Source organism: Antechinus flavipes, chromosome 1 (genome assembly GCF_016432865.1).
Source record: "Antechinus flavipes isolate AdamAnt ecotype Samford, QLD, Australia chromosome 1, AdamAnt_v2, whole genome shotgun sequence".
In the NCBI taxonomy this organism is placed as follows: Eukaryota; Metazoa; Chordata; class Mammalia; order Dasyuromorphia; family Dasyuridae; genus Antechinus; species Antechinus flavipes.
In genome coordinates, this window is record NC_067398.1 from 277,914,973 (window position 1) to 277,935,169 (window position 20,197).

At 30.6% G+C, this 20,197-nt stretch overlaps 2 protein-coding genes across 6 annotated transcripts in view; one reads left to right on the forward strand and one right to left on the reverse strand.

Annotated features, from left to right (window-relative positions):
* IFT74 (intraflagellar transport 74) overlaps positions 1-20,197 on the reverse strand; it is a 186,074-nt gene that overhangs the window by 101,302 nt on the left and 64,575 nt on the right. The window lies entirely within an intron of this gene.
* LRRC19 (leucine rich repeat containing 19) lies at positions 1,102-18,410 on the forward strand. Its single transcript, XM_051961558.1, has 5 exons — positions 1,102-2,492; positions 12,574-12,660; positions 14,358-14,871; positions 16,674-16,874; positions 17,960-18,410. Exons 1-5 carry the CDS (start codon positions 2,463-2,465, stop codon positions 18,283-18,285), a joined length of 1,158 nt encoding a protein of 385 aa, XP_051817518.1. The 5' UTR covers positions 1,102-2,462; the 3' UTR covers positions 18,286-18,410.

A 20,197-nucleotide genomic window follows, 5' to 3' on the forward strand; every position in this document is an offset into this window, starting at 1 on the left:
TATTGTACAATAGTAACAATATTGTAACAATGACAAACTTAGCTACTCTGATCATAAAATTTCAAAAGAACTCAACAAAATGCTATCCATTTTCAGAGAGAGAACTAATGAAGCTTGAGTGTATGTATATATATATGTTTCATTAAATATTTATATATATATCTCTTTTAAAGCTTTATTTTTCTTGCTTTTTTGTTCCAGTATGGCTAAAATGGAAATGTTTTGTATGACTTCACATGGATAATTGATATTAGCTTGCTTGTCTTCTTCAATGAGTAGTAAAGGGATGGGATCAAACGAAAGAATTTGGAGCTCACAATTTTTATAATGTTAAAAATAAATTAAAAAAAGAAAAGAAAAAAGTAAATTCAACTTTTGCAATAACTCTAAAATCTGTCTTCCCTCTGTTCATATACTACTCATGATAGTTTGGAACCTCATCATCTCTAATGTAGTCTATTGCCAATAGCATCCTAACTGGACTCTGTTTCTCCTTTCTTCATCTTTTACACAGCTACCAAAATCTTCCTAAAGCTTAAGTCTGACTATGTGCCTTGTCTGATAAACCAATTCAAAGGCAAAAGCAAAGGAATATACACAATGACTATAACAATGTAAAAGAAGGCAATACTAAAAGGTAAGAAAAATCAAGTCAAATACAATTATGAATATTGGTTCTAAATCCTTGGTTAAAACATATACACACTTTCTATTTAAAAAATATGAGGTAGCTAGATGACAAAGGAACACCAACCCTGGAATCAGGGGAACCCTAGTTCAAATCTAGTCTCAGACATTTACTAGCTGGATGACCTGGGGAAACTCACTCAACTCCATTTGTCTCCATATCGCCACACTCCCCAATAAAATAAAAAATGAAGTTTAAACTACAAAATTGGAAAAATACATATATTATAGTTTGAAATCTGTTACAGACTAACCAAATTGTCACAGTAGATGAAAGTAATATAAACTTCCCCCAACTACTCTACAAAGATCTAGAAAATACACCAGGAAAAATTGAGAAAACCAAGAAAAAAAATTTTTTTTAACATTTTTCCAGCCTATGTTGGCATAAGGAGACAGATATCGAGATGGGGTTTAATAAAGAACATGCTGTGAGGACCCTTCTAGTCCTAGTGCTGAGTGAGAGCCTGCCTGATGCTACATATTAGTTCAAGAAGAGATCCCAGAATAGGAACAGGCATCAAGTAGCAGCTCTGTCACACACCACTCAATGATGGGTCACAGATCCAGTGAGTACTGAGAAGAGGATTTGAGTCACAGTAGGACTAAGATAGGGTTGGGTATGTGGTAGCAAGGTTAGTCTAAGACATGGACTGATTAATTAATTGGGACTATGTAGTGATTAAGGAACAAGTAGAGAAGCAAGCAGCAACTGCATAGTTCTTATCCACTGAGAGGGGAGACTAGTAGGCAGTATGGTATGGTGAAAGAATAGTATTTTGACTCAGAAGGCATGAGTTCAAATCCTAATTTCTATCATATTCTACTCATGTGATGCTGCAGAAGGCACTTACTCCTTTGGATTTCTGCATCTATAAAAATGAGGTGAATGGATTAGATGACTTCCAAGGTCCCTCACAACTTTTTAGTCTATGATAGGAAAGGTATTAGATTTACATAAATTTTATAAAAAACAGAATGTTTAACTTTGAACCTTTATCCTACAAAGACCTATGTTGTCCCATTTTTTTAGACCAGAAATTTTTCCATGACATTTCACTCAATGAGTCATAAATGATCAATATATGTCACTGGATCCACTACACTTTCACTATTAGTTACTCTGTTTGCCTATGTTCACTTCTCAGATGTTTGTAATATAGAAATGAAAATTAATGTTAAATGAAGGTGGTATAATTTCTGAGTGAGCACATAATGACTGACCATGCAGAGTAAAAATATAATTAATACAAGTAAAACCCAGAATTTTTTTTCCTTTCATAACGAAGTGTAATTCTATTCTCTCAGATTATATTTATACAATATATATGTATCCCTTTGTCACAAAAATGAGCATTTTACTAAGATGAAACTAAATGGATGAGAAATTTGGTAACATTTCCTAATAGCAAATATCCAAAAACTGTTCTTTTAAGTACCGGGACATCTATATATTCCAAGTATAACTTTTCTTATGATTATATTATTTTCTCATGGTTATATTATTTTTACATATCATTTATTCAAAGAGATGGTTCATTAGTGATTAGAAGTATGAACATGATTCACAATGCATTACTTGCTAAACTGGGTATTGCCAATGAGAACCTTAAGAAACTATGCTTCTAGTCAATCTTTTGCTAAAGAAGCCCTGGCCTCTCCTTTTTTTTTTTTTTTTTTTTTAAATCATTAAGTCCAAAGGTTAAAACAAAGTGAAATACTGTTACAACACATAACTTCTTTTAATGGAGGAAAAGGAATAATACAAGATCTCAATGTATCTTATTTCTCAAGAAAAAATAAAGGTAAGTGCCTATACTACTTGTAGATTTAAAAAAACCAAAACAATAATTACATACTCTACTATTAAGTGAGTTTTAAGACACTGGTTTAGGAACAGGTTAGAAATGTAATTGTACTTTTATATCGTCAAAAGGGACATGAACCTTGGACATAACTAATGGAACATTTTCCTGATAAAATTATGCATGAATACAAAACAATTACTTTTCTTTTCTAAAAATCAATATTTTGATTTTTTCCCTACAAGATTTATAAACTTTTGTAAACAATTAAAATGATTTTTGAAGTTACTTAGGCAGGAAGAAATCATTTTTTAATTTAAATTATCTCTAAAATGTTTATAAAGGAAATTTGTTAATTAACTTTAAAAATTCTTTTTACTTACCCAAACTCGTTGCTACATATCTTTACTAAATAAGTTTCTTACATAAACAATTAAAAGATTCTGAATATGCTCTTTTTAAACTAGTGTCATAGGATATGTATAAAGAAACAGAATTAGGTCATGTAATGAAAATATTCCAAATGATCAATATTATTGAGTTCATATATTATCTATTTGGTGATGAAATTTATTCTTTTGTGACTAGATAAAATATGATAACTATGTCTACTTCACTAAAAGAACTGTTTTTCTTGGTTAAATCTTCTCTTAGTGACATACTAGTTCTTTGGTCAATATAATTTGGTTATTAAGACAACCACCCAAAGTGGCATGTGATTATTTCTAGCTTATTAATGGTGTACTACTCACTGCCTCTGTGGTTTTTTATAAGTTACTAAGAACAACAGAAATTAGTATTTACTCTAACAGTATAGTAATTACTTTAATACCTCCCCACATATACTACCAAAAAAAAAAAATCCAAATACTAACTAAAATAGAGGGGGAAAACCCTTTTAGTTATTTAAAAATGAAAGTTCTTTAAAGGAAGAAAAAATGGAAATTTTTACTATCTCTAAATATAGCAAAAGATTCTGGACCCTGTTTAACATTGTAATTACTAAGTATTATAGCTTCACGATCTAATGTAAAAATATTTTAGTCCCAGCTAGATTAAAGATTCTTAACCTTTAACTAAGAGGTCTGCCAATTTGAGTTGGGTTCCTTAAAAAAAAAAAATTAAATATTTTAATGAAATGTATTTCTTATGTTATTCTATATATTTAATTTATTCACTTAAAAAACCATTCTTAGAAAGGATCCATAATGTTCATCAATGGGCAAGGGGGTCCATGACATAAAAATAGTTTTAAGAATCCGTATACCAGATTATATTAATTCAATTAGAAAGTATCTGATTGAAAATTAAGTAAGAAAGATTTCTACTCCTTAAAAAAAAAAAAAAAAAAAAAAAAAAAACCCTTTCATTAAAACCTACTATCTCAAGTTTTTATCCTGTATCTTTTCTTTTTTTTTTTTTTTCAAACTGGCAATACATACACACTCTCTCTCTCTCTCTCTCTTTATGGCTGTATTTTCTTTTTCAAACTGTTAAGAAATCCATCTTCTTTCCCTCCTACCTTATATCACCCCCCCCCAAAGTGGAAATCAAAGAAAAACAAACCCAATTAAGAATTGGGTACCATGTTACATCATTAGTTCTCTAGAATTATGGTTGGTTATTATACTGAGTAGAATTCTTTAAAAGTTGTTTATCAAACATTTTCCATTTTGTATTTCATCACATTTATAAACCAGAGAACTTGTTCATCCATTCCACAATGTGTAGGCATCCTTCAGATACTCATTCTTTGCCACCTCAAAAAGAACTATAAATATTTTTGTACAGCCTTAGGATTTTATTTGTTTTGCTTAGGACTAATCCCTTCCATAATTTAATCTCCTTACCATCCCAGCTTCTCCTTTACCCTATTTTCCTGTTGAGTGAAATACATTTCTGTATTCAACTGTGTGGATGTGTGTGTGTATGTGTATGTGTGTATATCTATATGTGTGTGTATTAATATATTCTTTCACTAAGTTGAAAATTGTAATGCCCAATAATTCAAGGTCTAAGGAAAAATAAAAGTGCTACAATTGAAAAAAAAAAAAAAAAAGCACAAAGCACCATATTAAAAAAAATAACTTCAGAAGAGAATGAGGTTCAAGTGCCAAGGCCTCTACTCCTTGTTTATGATCAGGATGAGCAATTAAACATCTACATGTTTAATTGCTCATCCTGATCATGTGAGATAAATTTCTCTAACCTTCCCTTTTCTCCTCCAATACTTCTGTCTAATCTTACACATTACCACGTCCCTAAATTAGAATGTAAACAGTTTGTCCTTGTTTAGCACTACATCATTTTTCATTTATGTTTATCTTTTTATTTTTTTCTTTAATTTCTGTGGTTGAATTCTAAGTCTCTCTTCCCAGTCTTTTCTTCGGGAAAATTTAGAAACTCTTTACTTCATTTTCCCCCTGCATGATTATACTCAGTTTTGTGGGGTAAATTTGCCTTCTGAAATATTAAAGTGTATAATAATTAAAATATAATAATGTAAAAAGACTCACAATGTACAAAGAGACCAGATTGTAAAGGGCTGTAATGCCAAATAGGGATTTTCTATTCCCTATTCTATTCCCTAAATTCCACTGGCTTAGTGAGAATTTACTTAGTGAGAGGGCTGTAAAACAACACATGAAGATTGTTTTGGCAACTAAATGGAGGACAGATTGGAGTGTGGAAGAACTTGTACCATTTATGCTTTCATATTTCCACAATATAAAGTATGATTATTTATCAAATCACTCATTTCCTTCCCACTTGTTCATGATTTCTTATGTCTTTCTATTCTAGTAGGTCCATGGGATTAAATACATGAGGAAAAATTTCTTGAATATGTTGCCTAAACATAAAAACATAAAATTAAAAAATACAAAAATTACAAAATCTTGCTCAAGCTATAAACTTTCTAAAAATTAGAATGGATCAAAAAGATGCCAGTGACATCATGCATCAATAAAAAAAATTAAAACCAAATCAAAAGACTGAACAAAAATGGAAGAAAACTTAAGAGTTCTCATAACAAAAACAATTGACTTGGAAAAAAGATAAAGAAAAAAATTAAAAGTCATTGGACTACCTAAATGTTATAAGTAAAAAAAGAACCCTAAATATTATATTTCAAGAAATTTTAAAACTTTCCACATTTCGTAGTACAAGAGGTCAAAGTTGAAATAGAATCTAGCAGTCACTTAATCAGACAAACAATTCTAGAACCAAAGAACCACAGTTGAGAGCACACACAACTTAAATGCCATTAACATTAAAAAGTAAGAAAAGGCTTGGAATACAATATTTCAGAAGGCAAAGGCTATCTAGGCTTACAGTCAAGAATAATTTACCTAACAAAACTAAGAATAATCAGTAGAGGACTATCAAAACTTCCTGGGGAAAAGACTGAAGCTAAAAAAAAAAAAAAAAAAACCCTTAACACAAGGGTTAAGAGATAAACAAAAAGACAAACATAAATGACAATGATAAAGGGCTAAATAAGGATAAACTGTTTACATTTGAATATAGATAGATGATACATGTCTCCTCTGAACCCTATCATCAGGGGACACAGATAAAAGAAGTTAAATTAGACAAGCCTAGGAGTGGCTCCTAACAGAAGCCATTAACAGGCTTGATATTCCTAAGGAAAAAAGAAAGAGAAAGAAATACCTTGCAGGCAAGAGGAGGAAGGAAAGGAAAGGTTATGGGAAATTATCTTAAATAATCAGGATGTATAAGACAGATATTTATACAAATGAACGTTTCAAAGGTAAAACTGAACTGTTCTTTTTTTGGCCATGGCATTTAGGTGGTCTGATGATTCTTAATTTTTTCCTTATAAATCTTTTTTCCAGGTCAGTTGTTTTTGCGTTCTACCGCTCGCCCTCTTTCTCTCTTCTTCCTTCTTCCTTCCCTTCCTCCCTCCCCCCTCCCCTCTCTCTCTCTCTCTCTCTCTCTCTCTCACACACACACACACACACACACACACACACACACACACACTCATTTCATTCAATAGAGAAACAGGATAAGGGGATAAGGCAAAGGAGGAATTAGAGGAAGGGCAAAATAAGTGAGAGATTAGTCCTAAACAAAACAAACTCCAAAGATGTTAAAAAATGTTTATAGCTCTTTTTGAGGTGACAAAGAATGGGAATCTGAAATGATGTCTATAAATTGGGGTATGAACTGATGCAAGGTGAAATCAATAGAAACAGGATAACATATAATAGCAGTGATAAGATCAAGATTTTGAATTAGGAACTCTGATCAGCAAAATGAACAACTATTATAATTCCACAGAACTAATGATAAAACATCCATCTTTTTGGACATTATCAATGCAAGAATGCTTTACTTGAACATAATATACGTGTTTTTATAACAGGCATTTGTTTTTCTTTCATTTTTATTTGGTACATGATGTCACTGGGAAGGAAAGTGAATTTTTACTGATTGAAAAAAAAATAAAAAATTTTTAAAAAGATTTGGCTAAGAAGAAAAAAAAAACTTATGTACTTTTATGAGAAGCTGCAAATGACACTTTAAAAAATGATGTTGGACAAGGAGATGATTTAGGTCAGTTCCAATGATCTTGTAATGAAGAGAACCATCTACATCCAGAGAGAGGACTGTGGGAATTGAGTGTACATTACAACATAGCATTTTCATGCTTTTTTTTTGTGGTTTGCCGTTTTATTTTCTTTCTCATTTTTTTTTTCCTTTTTGATCTGATTTTTTCTTGTGCAGCAAGATAATTGTATAAATATGTATGCATATATTGGTTTTAACATGTAGTTTTGCTATGTGTAACATATATTAGATTACTTGCCATCTAGAGGAGGGGATGGGAGGAAGGGGAGAGAAATTAGAATACTAAGTTTTGCAAGGATTAATATTGAAACATTATCCATGTATATGTTTTGAAAATGAAAAGCTTTAATTTAAAAAATGATATTAGAAAAAATAGTTGATCCTAAGTTTACACAGTAGAAATCCATTATGGATCAGATGAAGTTAATTTTTGCAGGGCTCCTGGGAGTGACTGATTTTTCAAAATATCCGTAAGAGAGGAAGAAACTAAAAATAAGGGGGAAAAAATCAAAAATGAGATTTTAAAAATCAAGAATAAAACAGCTTTTATTGACTAGTTTCTCATTTTTAGGACATCTTTATAGGTATAGTTTCCACACATATTAAGAGTATCCTTGATGAGAACAAGGACAATTATAAAGAACAAAATTAAGAAACAGGAAACATTTTATTATTAAGTCATTTTGGAAAAATGTGGAGAGCATAAGATCCATTGTGTATTTGGCATATAGTAAAACAAAATGCAACTTTAAAGGCTCTCTTCCAATGAAGTAGTTTGATCTATCATAGATTTAGACTTGGAAAGAAACAGAAGTCCAACCTTCATATTTTGTGGATGAAAAAACAGATTCAGAGGGACTCTTGTCCAAGATCATAGAAATAATGAGGAACTGATTTTGAATTAAAATCCAAGTCCTTTGACTTTAAATCCATCAGTATAGATACTCTTACAGAGACAATATTGTACAATCATTGGACTGTGTGAGGATTTGTTTTTATTTATTATGCATATTTGTTATAAGATTTCTTTTTTTTTTTTTAAATATGGGGAGAAAAAGTGGAGAAAGAGAAGAGACAGGACTATTTATAGGATTGTCCAAAAAAAAAAAAAAAACCCCACCTAAAAGGCTGGAAGAAAACAAAGATGAATAAGACAGCCTAAAAAGCTAGTTTAAAATTATTATATACTTAAAATGAAGAGCAAGGTATACACATAAGATTCACAATTTCATGCACAATCCTCATTTCCTGTTCTACTTTGCATATGGAAATGCTTCAATTATTGGGGTTTTTTTTAGTTCAAAATTGAAAAGTAAATAAAATTTTTTAAAATTCTAATAAAGCAAAAAACAAAACAAAAAATAAAGAATCATGCCTGTGGAAGTGGTTATCATTGTCAAGGAAATTGTTCTAGCAGAGAAAATTTAAGAAAAAACTTCATATATAGATGGAGAGATTCTTTTTTTTTTTTTAAATAATTATAACTTTTTATTGACAGAACTCATGCCTGGGTAATTTTTTACATTATCCTTTGCACTCACTTCTGTTCCGATTTTTCCCCTCCCTCCCTCCACCCCCTCCCCCAGATGGCAAGCAGTCCTATACATGTTAAATATGTCACAGTATATCCTACATACAATATATGTGTGCAGAACCAAAAAGTTCTCTTATTGCACAGGAAGAACTGGATTCAGAAAGTAAAAATAACCTGGGAAGAAAAACAATAATGCAAACAGTTTACATTCATTTCCTAGTGTTCTTTCTTTGGGTGTAGCTGCTTCTGTCCATCATTGATCAATTGAAACTGAGTTAGATCTTCTCTTTGTCAGATTTCTCTGACATCAGAATACATCCTCATATAGTATTGTTGTTGAAGTATATAATGATCTCTTGGTTCTGCTCATTTCACTTAGCATCAATTCATGTAAGTCTCTCCAAGCCTCTCTGTATTCATCCTGCTGGTCATTTCTTACAGAACAATATTCCGTAACATTCATATACTACAATTTACCCAACCATTCTCCAATTGATGGGCTTCCATTCATTTTCCAGTTTCTAGCCACTACAAAGAGGGCTGCCACAAACATTTTGGCACATACAGGTCCCTTTCCCTTCTTTAATATCTCTTTGGGGTATAAGCCCAGTAGTAGCACTGCTGGATCAAAGGGTATGCACAGTTTGATAACTTTTGGGGCATAATTAGATGGAGAGATTCTTAAAACACCCTTTTTGGAGTACATTATATTAACTGAATCAAGCTACAAAATAAAAAAGAGCCTTCACAATGAAATACATATGTCACATAAATATCTATATGCACGCATGTGTGTATTTAATAATCCAAAAGAAAATCAAAATAGAGGAGTATTTATTGATGACATCTTGGACATGAACTGCAAATGATAAAAAATTGGATATGGATTGAACTCGTTGAACAAAAGCAGGCTGAACTGCATTTGGAGACTACACTTCTTTCATTGACATTCAATTGCTCCTCAACGCAAAAATCTATATATATTTTCCTAATAGTCAGAACTTAGAAAATGTAACGGGTCACTCTTTGTAGCAGGGACTACGAATAACTGATGAACAGTCCATGTATTCCACTGCTATATACTTTATGCCAGGAGGTTTAGCGAGAACATTTCAAAATCTTGAATAGAAAAATTAAGGAAAAACTATCAGTAAACACAGACAATGGTTATACAATTATGAGAAATTTCAAACATATGCAGTACTTAGAACCAGATTAACACATAATTGGAAAATACTTTTAAAATATATACATGTTTACAATTCTGATGGACCTGGCCATTTTCAGCAATGAGATGAGCCACATCAGTTCCAATGGAGCAGTAATGAACTGAACCAGCTACACTCAGCAAAAGAACTCTGGAAGATAACTAAGAACCATTACATTGAATTCCCAATCCCTATATTTTTACCCGCCTGCATTTTTGATTTCCTTCACAGGCTAATTGTACAATCTTTCAGAGTCCTGATTCTTTTTGTACATGTATGGTTTGGACATGTATACTTATTTTGTATTTAATTTATACTTTAACATATTTAACATGTATTGGTCATCCTGCCATCTAGAGGAGGGGATGGGGGGAAAGCGGGGAAAAATTGGAACAAAAGGTCTGACAATTGTCAATACTGTAAAATTACCCATGCATATAACTTGTAAATAAAAAGCTATTAAAAATTTAAAATATACATATATACACACACATATAATAAAAACTTAAGATATATATTTAAATATATACACACACATATAATAGAAATTTGATATGTTAATATGCAGTTTTCTAAGTTACTATGTAGTCCACAAGGCTTCTTATGTATCTTTTGGTGGCCTCTGCTTCTTTTTATATAGATATAGATATAGATAAAGATATAGATATAGATATGTATGTATGTATATAATTATAATATATAAAACACAACAAAAATATAAACTCTGTATTATATACATACACATGTATGTACATAATACATATGTGTATAATACATAGTTTATATTTAACATTTTATTTCTTCCAGTTACATATAAAACATTTTTTTTACATTTGTTTTTAAAATTAAGGTTCAGATTCTCTTCCTCCCCACATCCACGTCCATTAAGGCACATGTGAAGTTAAGCAAAACATTTCCATAAAAGTTCTTTTGTCAAAGACATAGATCTACCCTCTAGAAAAATAAAGTTTAAAAAAGGAATATGCTTCAATCTGTATTTAGAGACAGTCAGTTCTTTCTCTGAGTATGGATAGCATTTTCTGTCCTTCAGAGTAGTCATGATTATAGTGCTGAGAATAGAAAGTCATTCACGCCTGATCATACCACATTACTATACTTTATACACAGTATATTTCATTTTAGTGGGGTTCATGGAACCCCATGGCTTTCTGAGAGTATCCTGCTCATCATTTCCCAAAGAACAATAATATTCCATTATAATCACAAATCACAAGTTATTCAGCCATTCCCCAAATGAGAGCCATCCTCTCAGTTTCTAATTCCTTGCTCTGAGAGCTACTCTAAATATTTTTGTACATATAAGTCCTTTTCCTTTTTAAAAATCTTTTTTGGATTCATGTCTGGTAGCGATATTGTTAAGTCAAAGCATAGGCATGATTTTATAGCCTTTTGATCATCTTTTAATTGGAAGAATGGTAGTCCCTCTTTCTACTTGAATTTGATAACATTGATCTATACAATTGGAGAGAATAACTACATCATAAAATACTGAAGTATTCTCCTGATGACTATGAATCATAAAACATCATCATTTCCAAAGAATAAAAATTGTGCGTTATGCAAAAATAAAAGCAGCAGTTTAGGTGGATAATATTAATAATATTAATAATGTAGGTTGCAATATTAATAATGACTTTTTGAACAAATGAGGTAAAATATATTATCAATAAAGTAGATAAGAAAAGAAGGTAAGTTAGTCATGTAATGAAACTGAAGAGATAATAGAAATGGAAAAGTATAGCAGAATGGAAAAAGCACTCTGAATTCAAAGGAAATAGATTGAAATCCTATTACTTAACCACCCTGAGCCTCAAGTTTTTTATGTACATAAAAAAAGAGGACTGAGGAATTAGACGGCCTTGAAAGTACCTTTCAGCTTATCATCCTATGAACTTAAAAAAAAAAAAAAAAAAAAAAAAAGGCTATCAGCCTGTTGGGAAGAGCTTGAGAATAAGAAGTTCACAGAATGAAAAAGGATGTATGTTTTGTGATCTGCACCCAATATAGGGAACATCCAAAGGATGAATCCACTGAAATATGTATCATTACAGTTTATTGAACTCACATGATACCTATGTTCATAGGCATGTTTTCATTGCATACACGTAATAACAATAACAATTATGATTGCTGACATTTATATGGTACTTTAAGGTTTGTAAAAGGCTTTAAATATATTATTTAATTTTATTTTCATGATAAATGTTATTATTGTGTTCATTTTTAAAGATTTAAGGCTCAGAGACTAACTTGCCCAGTCAGACTGTTAACTGTTAGGATCTGAGCATAAGTCTCTCTTGAATCTAAATTGAAAACTTTCCCCCATTACATCACATGTTCCATTATCAATGAAATCATCAGACCTTTTTCCTAATGTGAAAAAATGTGTTTTCACATAAAACAAAATACATTTCCTGTATCAACAAACACTAATGGTATTACAACCATCTATGTAAAAAAGTACCAATTATTTAAAAGGTCCTGTGATTAAGTATTCTAATCAAACTTTTAATGAAAATTATATTAACAAGTTTATAATCTTAATTGCTATAAAATTGGCATTAGTACTAGCTTGGTAAAGTACAGGTCATTGCTGCATCTTTTGTTTTATCAATGCACCTTAAGTAAAAAATTAAAATAGAATCTAGCAAAGTTAAATAAAATAGCATAAATGATTACTAACTCCTTAGCTTTATGTTAAAAAAAAATTCTTTTCTTTTAGGCTCTAAAGATGAAAATCACAGGCATCTTAATTTTGCTTTGGGACCTCTCACTATTAGCAACAAGTCTAAGCTGTGCTTTTAAAACAGTAAGTTTTGAAATGAGAGGTATGAATTTTTCAATGAAGTTTCTAAAAATTAAAGAGTTTCTTCTTAAGAACTATTATCAATGTATTAACCAATTTTGACTGCAGAAGATTGATAAGACACACTTTCCCTCTTTTGATAGAAAGGTAGAAGGCTATAGGTGTATATGCTATCAGACATGATCAATATGCCATTCTGAAATGCTTAACTATATTTTTGTCATGAGACAGGGTTCTTGTGAGGAGATAGCCAAGTGAAATGACAGCCATATATTTTTGAAAGCATCAATAGACTATTAAAAAAGAGTCAACTGGCTGAATGTTCTACAGGAAGAGAAAGAGTAGAGTCAACTAAGTGACCCTGTGAATAGAACACAAGCGCTAAGACCAGAGTTTAAATCCAGCTTCAAACACTTGACATTAGCTATATGAGCCTGGGCAAGCCACTTAACCCTAATTGCCTTGCTTAAAAAAAATAGAAATAGTAAAACATCAAAACAATGTTTCTGAAAGTTATATTTGATCTATCTAGTCAACTGGTTTTTTTTTTTTTTTTAAGATATTCAACCATGAACTACAAGCTGATTTAAAAGGCTTGCTTGATAATAGCTATGGTTCCTAAAAATGTGGATATAAAAATATTTCTCTACTTCTCCAATGACTGTCATTCTAAAACTAGAAATGAAGTTTTAGAAGGAAAGGGATAAATAGAGAACTATGGAATGGATTCCAAGACAAATGCACATTTTTAAATTACCTATTTACTTGGGGGGGGGGGGGAGAGGGAGAGGGAGGAAGGAACAGGACTGATATTTGTGTTTTCTTAAGAGTTTTGTTATGTCCTTTTCCAAAAGGATTTTTTTCCATTACAGGCTGTTTGAATAAATGTGGATTTTCATACAAAGGGTTTTCTTGAAGTGGGACATACAATAATACACAGTCTTTCTCTTGTAAATCATTAATCAATAATAATAGTATTGTTAAGAATCTGTGACAATAGTGAGGATGATGAGAATAATCCTGATTTATAGTACTGAGTCTGAATTGGGTCATCTCCTCTGGAGCTAGTCATGAGTTTTGGTCTCTTGCTAAGATGATATAGAAACTCCTGATGTTCTCTATGATTTGGTAAGACTGCATACCTACAAATAATACAAGGCTAATCACTGTTATACTAATGTAACAGAAGTAATAAGGTACGTGTTATGGATTGGGTCTAAGATTCAGAAAGATCAACCCTCTCTATGATATATAAAAGAAACTGAGTAAAAATAACTCCATCTTTGAGTTATATTCAGGTCTTTTCCTTCCTTGGACTTCCACCAAGATCCAAAGGGCTAGGAAAATCAGGAAGTAGAGTTATCCTCCTGTTTTCTCACAGTATCATTTCAATAATAAACTTAAGTCCCAAGGAAAGAGACCAGAGGATATATGCAGCTTCACAGAAGGTAAGCTAGTCCAGTAAATCACAGGATTCACCTTATAATGCCGTAATATCAATATAACCAATGAGAATCTGTCTTTTGTGGTTTTTATGTATGCAGCTTGTTATGTTTGTTTTAAATCCATAATGTCAACAGATTATTGGATTTCCCTTCTTCAAAACTAGCTTCTCTTTCCTATCTTTGAAGAACAATTTGGATCTGAGATCTTTGGTTATTAATTCTTTTCTGATTAATATGTTTTTGTTCCTTTTTTAGGATGACAGTCATAACTTCACTGCAAAGAACCATACTTCAGTTCCACAAAATATAAATAAAAACATTACTATACTTGATCTCAGTTATAACCAAATCACTCTAAACAGCACAGACATAAATATTCTTCAGACATATGTTTTACTAAATGAACTCAATCTGAACAACAACAAAATTGTTTTCCTACGTAATAACAGTTTTGATAATCTTTCCAACCTGGAAATTTTAAGTATTAGCAGCAATTCTATTGATACAATTGAACAGAATGCTTTTTTAGGATTAGATAAACTAAAACAATTGTGTCTTTGTCAAAACAAAATCTCTCAGCTGAATCCTTATACACTGATACCTCTAAAAAGTCTGATGGCTTTGAACCTGCAAGACAATATGATAAGTTATTTTAATGTTCCAAAACAATTTCAACTGGAAAAAATAATTTTAGATGGAAATCCATGGAACTGCTCTTGTAGTCTACGTAATTTACAGGATTGGTTGAATACTTCAAAGGTAATGCTAGGTAAGTTTTAAAAATTAAGGTATTTTAAAAATAACATGACTTTTACTTCAGGTTGTCATTTCTTAGAAGATTCAAAAATAAATCATGTAAAAACAATGAATTTGTTCATATCTGAAGACACCGTGAAAAGCAGCAACTGTGAATAACAAAACATGAATATGTACATAAATTAGATGCAATTTGCCTCAAACAAAAAATTAACTTGTGTGATGCTGCTTGCATTTCATATCTTTATGCTTCTAGCATTTGGGATTCTTTTTTCTAAAATATATTTCCTGTGTGGAATATGCTAGTGACAATAGATGCTTCAGTTATACTGAGTATCTGATTTTAATGATATAGTAATTAAAATATAATTTTATTTTAAAACATACTTAGAATTATAGGCTTAGAAATGACATTTGAATGCCACTTTAAGTGAAATACATGCTTAATGGATAACTCTGTACCTTTCTCAGAAATCTCTAATTGTTCCTTTAAAATCTGCTCTGTGTCCAAAATGGTAAGCAAAAGACCTTTGGTTGCTCTCAGTTTCTCTTAATTGTACCTTGTTCTTTAGCTTAAAGTATTCCTGTGACCAGTTCTAAATTTCTATCATTGTATGACTTTAATATAAATTATAATAAACTACTTCTCCTTGAATAGTAAGCTCCCTTTTAAAAAGCACTGTTTTAAATAATTACAGGGATTTGTAATTTTTTATAACATGCAACTTTTAGAAATTGCTTCAGTAAGACTTTGATTTGAGAAAAATGTTTTTGAAAGAACATGTATCTATTTCATAGAGTGAACAAAAATGAAAAAATTTGAATTAGAGTATGATTTTTTGGGGGAGTAAATTAAATATTTGACAATGACAAAGAAGAAACTTTCAAGGATATTTCCCTATATGGAAATTTTCAAAATTGGCAAAAGAAAATGTGACCAAACCCTTCCCTATATATTTTCTGATGACAATTTTTATTGCTATGACAATACTAGTAAGTCTGAGTGAACTTGAACAGACTCAGAGTGTAGATAAGTCCTCTATATATTCATTTGGCCAAAAATTAGTCACATCACCCACTCTGTATAGAAATATGCTATGGTTATCTTTAAATTTGCAAAGTTATGCATATTATTAATCATTTTCCAAAATTTAAATATCTGTAGCAATTCTATCAGAACAATTGAACACACTGTTTTTATATGTTTGTATAAAATTCTTTATTTTAATGAAAATTATAATAAAAGCAATAAAGAGAGGCAGCTTGATGATAGATAAAGAACTGATTTACAGACAGAAAAAAACTAGGTTCAAGTGCTGTGCGTGATGTACAATAGACAATTGACCCTAGTGAAGTCAATTTAATTTCTCAGTGCCCCAGTTAACGATTCTCTAAGCATTTAAGTTTTATCTTAAGTCCCACCTCTCCCAACTAACAAAAAAGCCCCAGTATAGTATGGTAGAAGAAACATTGTAGTAGAAGTCAGAGACTTTTTGACTCTGGTATCCAGTCTGCTATGAACTAAATATGAATTTAGAGAAATAATTAAAATGTCTGTACATTCATTAATAAAATGCAAAGATGATGGGCCAGATTCCTTCCAGTTCTAAATTTCTATCATTGTATGACTTTAATATAAATTATAATAAACTACTTCCCCTTTATTTTAAGGTTACTTAAAACAACTGAATAGTATGCACTATTTTGACTATCTCTAGACAAGTAAAGAACATGATGAAAGGAGATTACATGTAGATACAAATTGCTATTAATAAAACCTATCAACATTATCTCATTAACTTATTCTCTTCATAGAAAATGAAAACATCACAATGTGTAGCTCTCCAGATGCCCTGAAAAACTACAGCATCAAAGTAGCACTTTACAAGAATGGATGTCATTCAAAATCACTCTTGCCTATAATTCAACTTTCTAATATTCATTTCAAGTCTTCTGGCAATCCAACATTTTTTCAAAATTTAAATGACACTATGAACAACATAACCAAAAATGCAGGTAATATACTGGATTTTTTCAAATTTGAAAACTCAAATTTTCAGATTGCTCATATCCAACTCTACCATGTATGAAAAAGATCTTTTTGTATTTAGAAATGTAAAAAAGAAATTTTAAATCCAAATAAATTATATATACATACATATAAGTTGTTTCCCCTAGTAAACTATAAGCTCCTTGAGAATGTGGATCTTATTTGTGGTTTTTTATATAATGGTGCTGCCATTTGCTTATTAATATCAATATCTTATTGACAAAATTGGATTATAAAATAATGCATCATCCAAGTTTTAATAGAAAAGCAATTTTACAAGAGTTTTCTCAAATTAAATTTTTCTTTTAACAAAGTAAGAGGTTGTGTTCAACCCACAACTTTCAACATGTTGGTATCTTTATCCTGGCTCTTTAGATTCTCTAGCTCCATATTTTCATTGCCAATTCAATTCAGCACATGTTGAATAGGCATTGACTATGTGCAGGACATGATGACAGGTTATAGATGATACAGCTATGAGTAAGACATTCCTGCATTCTTCTTATCCCTGAAACTTTTTTTTTGACCCACTAATGACTTGATCTTCTACCAATAATATTTGATTTTCAAATCAAATCATTTTTGTGCTATGGCTCTTTGGTAGAAAATATTTTTCTATGAAAAACCAAATTCTGAAAAAAAACAGTATATAAAAATTGTAATTTTGTTTAATATGGAAAGTCTATTGAAATTTTTATTAAATTTGTTATTTACGCAAAATTTCAGGCTAACAAATTATTAAATATAATAGATCCATCAATTTTCATCATTCTAACTCCTAAAATGAGTAAGAATGTCATGGTCAACAGGAAAAAAGCTACAAGGATAGCTATGGTATGGTAATATTATTTTGTAAAAGCTATCAGTACATATTATCAAGTACCATGTTTTCAAAAAGCTTCTTAGATTCAGTAATTTGTACCTAATGAAAGGTAGGTAGCATCTTAGTCTAAGAATCAATACTAAAGATTCAATACATGATTTGGGATAATGACTTCTTTTATCTCATTTTTCTCAATCTGACAAGAGTCTTTTTCTTTTTCTATTTAAGAATCTGAGTCTCTTGGTAAAAGCTGGGCTTTTCTTCTTGGTGTTGTAATTGTGGTCCTGGTAACTTCACTGCTGATTTTTATTGCCATCAGATGCCCAACATGGTATAACTTTTTGTTTAGCTACAATCATCATCACTTGGATGAGCAAGAGGATGATATATATGAAGATTTTACTATTTACACCAATTCTCTTCCAAAAACACCAGATACAAACCCAGAAGAAAATATAGTGATATTTGATCAATTAAGTTCATTTGTGGTAGATGAAGATGGTTTTATTGAAGACAAATATATAGATACTCAAGAAATGCATGATGAAAATTAATTGTGTTTAAAATTTGATATTTTGTCAATGGACTGACATTTTTAATTTAATAAGGCATAAATTTTGTTGTGCATCAAATATCAAATCACAATTGTTACTACACACACACACACACACACACACACACACACACACACACACTCTCTCTCTCTCAAAAAAAACTCTCTCTCTTAAATGCTTAAGAAAAAAATTTTTAAACGGGACACAAACCCGTAATAGATAACTAGTAAAACACAGAGCTAATAATGAGGATCTGAAAATAATAACTTATCAATTATTCTAACACTGGATGCTGACTAACTAATATTTATTAGCTAATGCTCTGATATTCTCTAAAACAGTACATTTTACATTTGGAGATGGATAAGACTCTTTAGAGGTCTCATTATAAAACCATCTCATTTTACTAAGGAAAATGAGGCTCAGAATACTTAAGTACTTAATTTGCCTAATATTACACTGGTTACAAAGTTGAAGTTTGAATCCAGATCCTTTCATTCTAAATGCAGCATTGTTTCTATTATACCATGAATAAATGAGCTAACACTTGGAAGTGATGGTAATTGAATTTCATTATAATTATTTTCATAAAATTAATTTATCACTTAAAAGGCACAAGTAAATGCTTTCCACTGGTTCGGTGGATTTTTTCTAACTCTAGTGGTAATTTAAAGCAATGCTTTAAGTACACCTTACACTAGTGCAATTATAAAATAAATGGCTACTGATTTTAGTAATATGAAATATACAGACATACAGGGGACCAAAGGTAAATAAATATACAAATACACATTTATTTCAACTTTTCACCATTTTCTACTTATAATCATAAAATATAGAGAGCTATAATAGAATCATATAGTACAATATATAATATATATATGAAAAAGTAAAAGATAATAAATATTATAAAATAAAATTTCACTGTGCCAATAAGAATTATTTAATTTCACATAATAATCTGGAGGAAATTTTAAAACTTAAAAATGGAAATGCAAGCCAAATCTCTACCAAGAAAAAAAAGTCACCATAGATGGATCCACATATTCAGTGTTAATAGGATAAAAAATCTGTCATTTACAATGCCATTTATATATTTGTCTAGATTTAAGGCTGTTTATAAGAAAACACAATTGTATGTTGATGGAACTCATATGTGAAAACTTCTATAAGATCAAATTGCTTATATTATAATTGCTCAAAATATTTAAAAAAACAAACATTCAGAGGATAACATATTTTTCTACTATTTTAACAACCTACTGTGGAATGTGATTACTTAATTGTAATAACTTAATGTTTCATTTATCACTCAGGATTGTTAATGAAACAAAAGGACAGGGAATCAACCTCTCCAATATTCTAATAGTACTGTCTATACCTTGCAATTGTAAAATATTATTTGATAACTAAACAAAGAACATCTTTAAAGCTTTAAAAGTTATCAATTCCAAAATTTTAAAAAATGAATTTTTTTTTTTTACCAACACTATATCAAAAGCATAGCTATGTAGCTATAATTTAACTAACATATATAGATAAAACGATGCTGAACCATTAGACAGAACAAAAAACTCCTGGAAGCAGGCTTCCTTAAGGAGTCAGATAAAACATTCAATTAGGCCTTCCTAGTCCATCAACTAGTAGACCTTTAAAGGTTATTTCCCTTCTAGAATGTACGTATTTTATACATATGTGTATCTATTTATCTATTACCTATTTATTCCTCCTTTAGAACATAAACCACATGAGGGGAAAGATCAATTTTACTTTTTCTGTATTATCAGTGCTTAACATGAAGACTAGAAGAAACTTTTGACACATGGTTTTTGACTGATTAGTATAAAAGAAAAGTTGTTGGTACTGCCATAATATTAGACTGAAGTCTAAGATACTGTCATTCCCTTATATG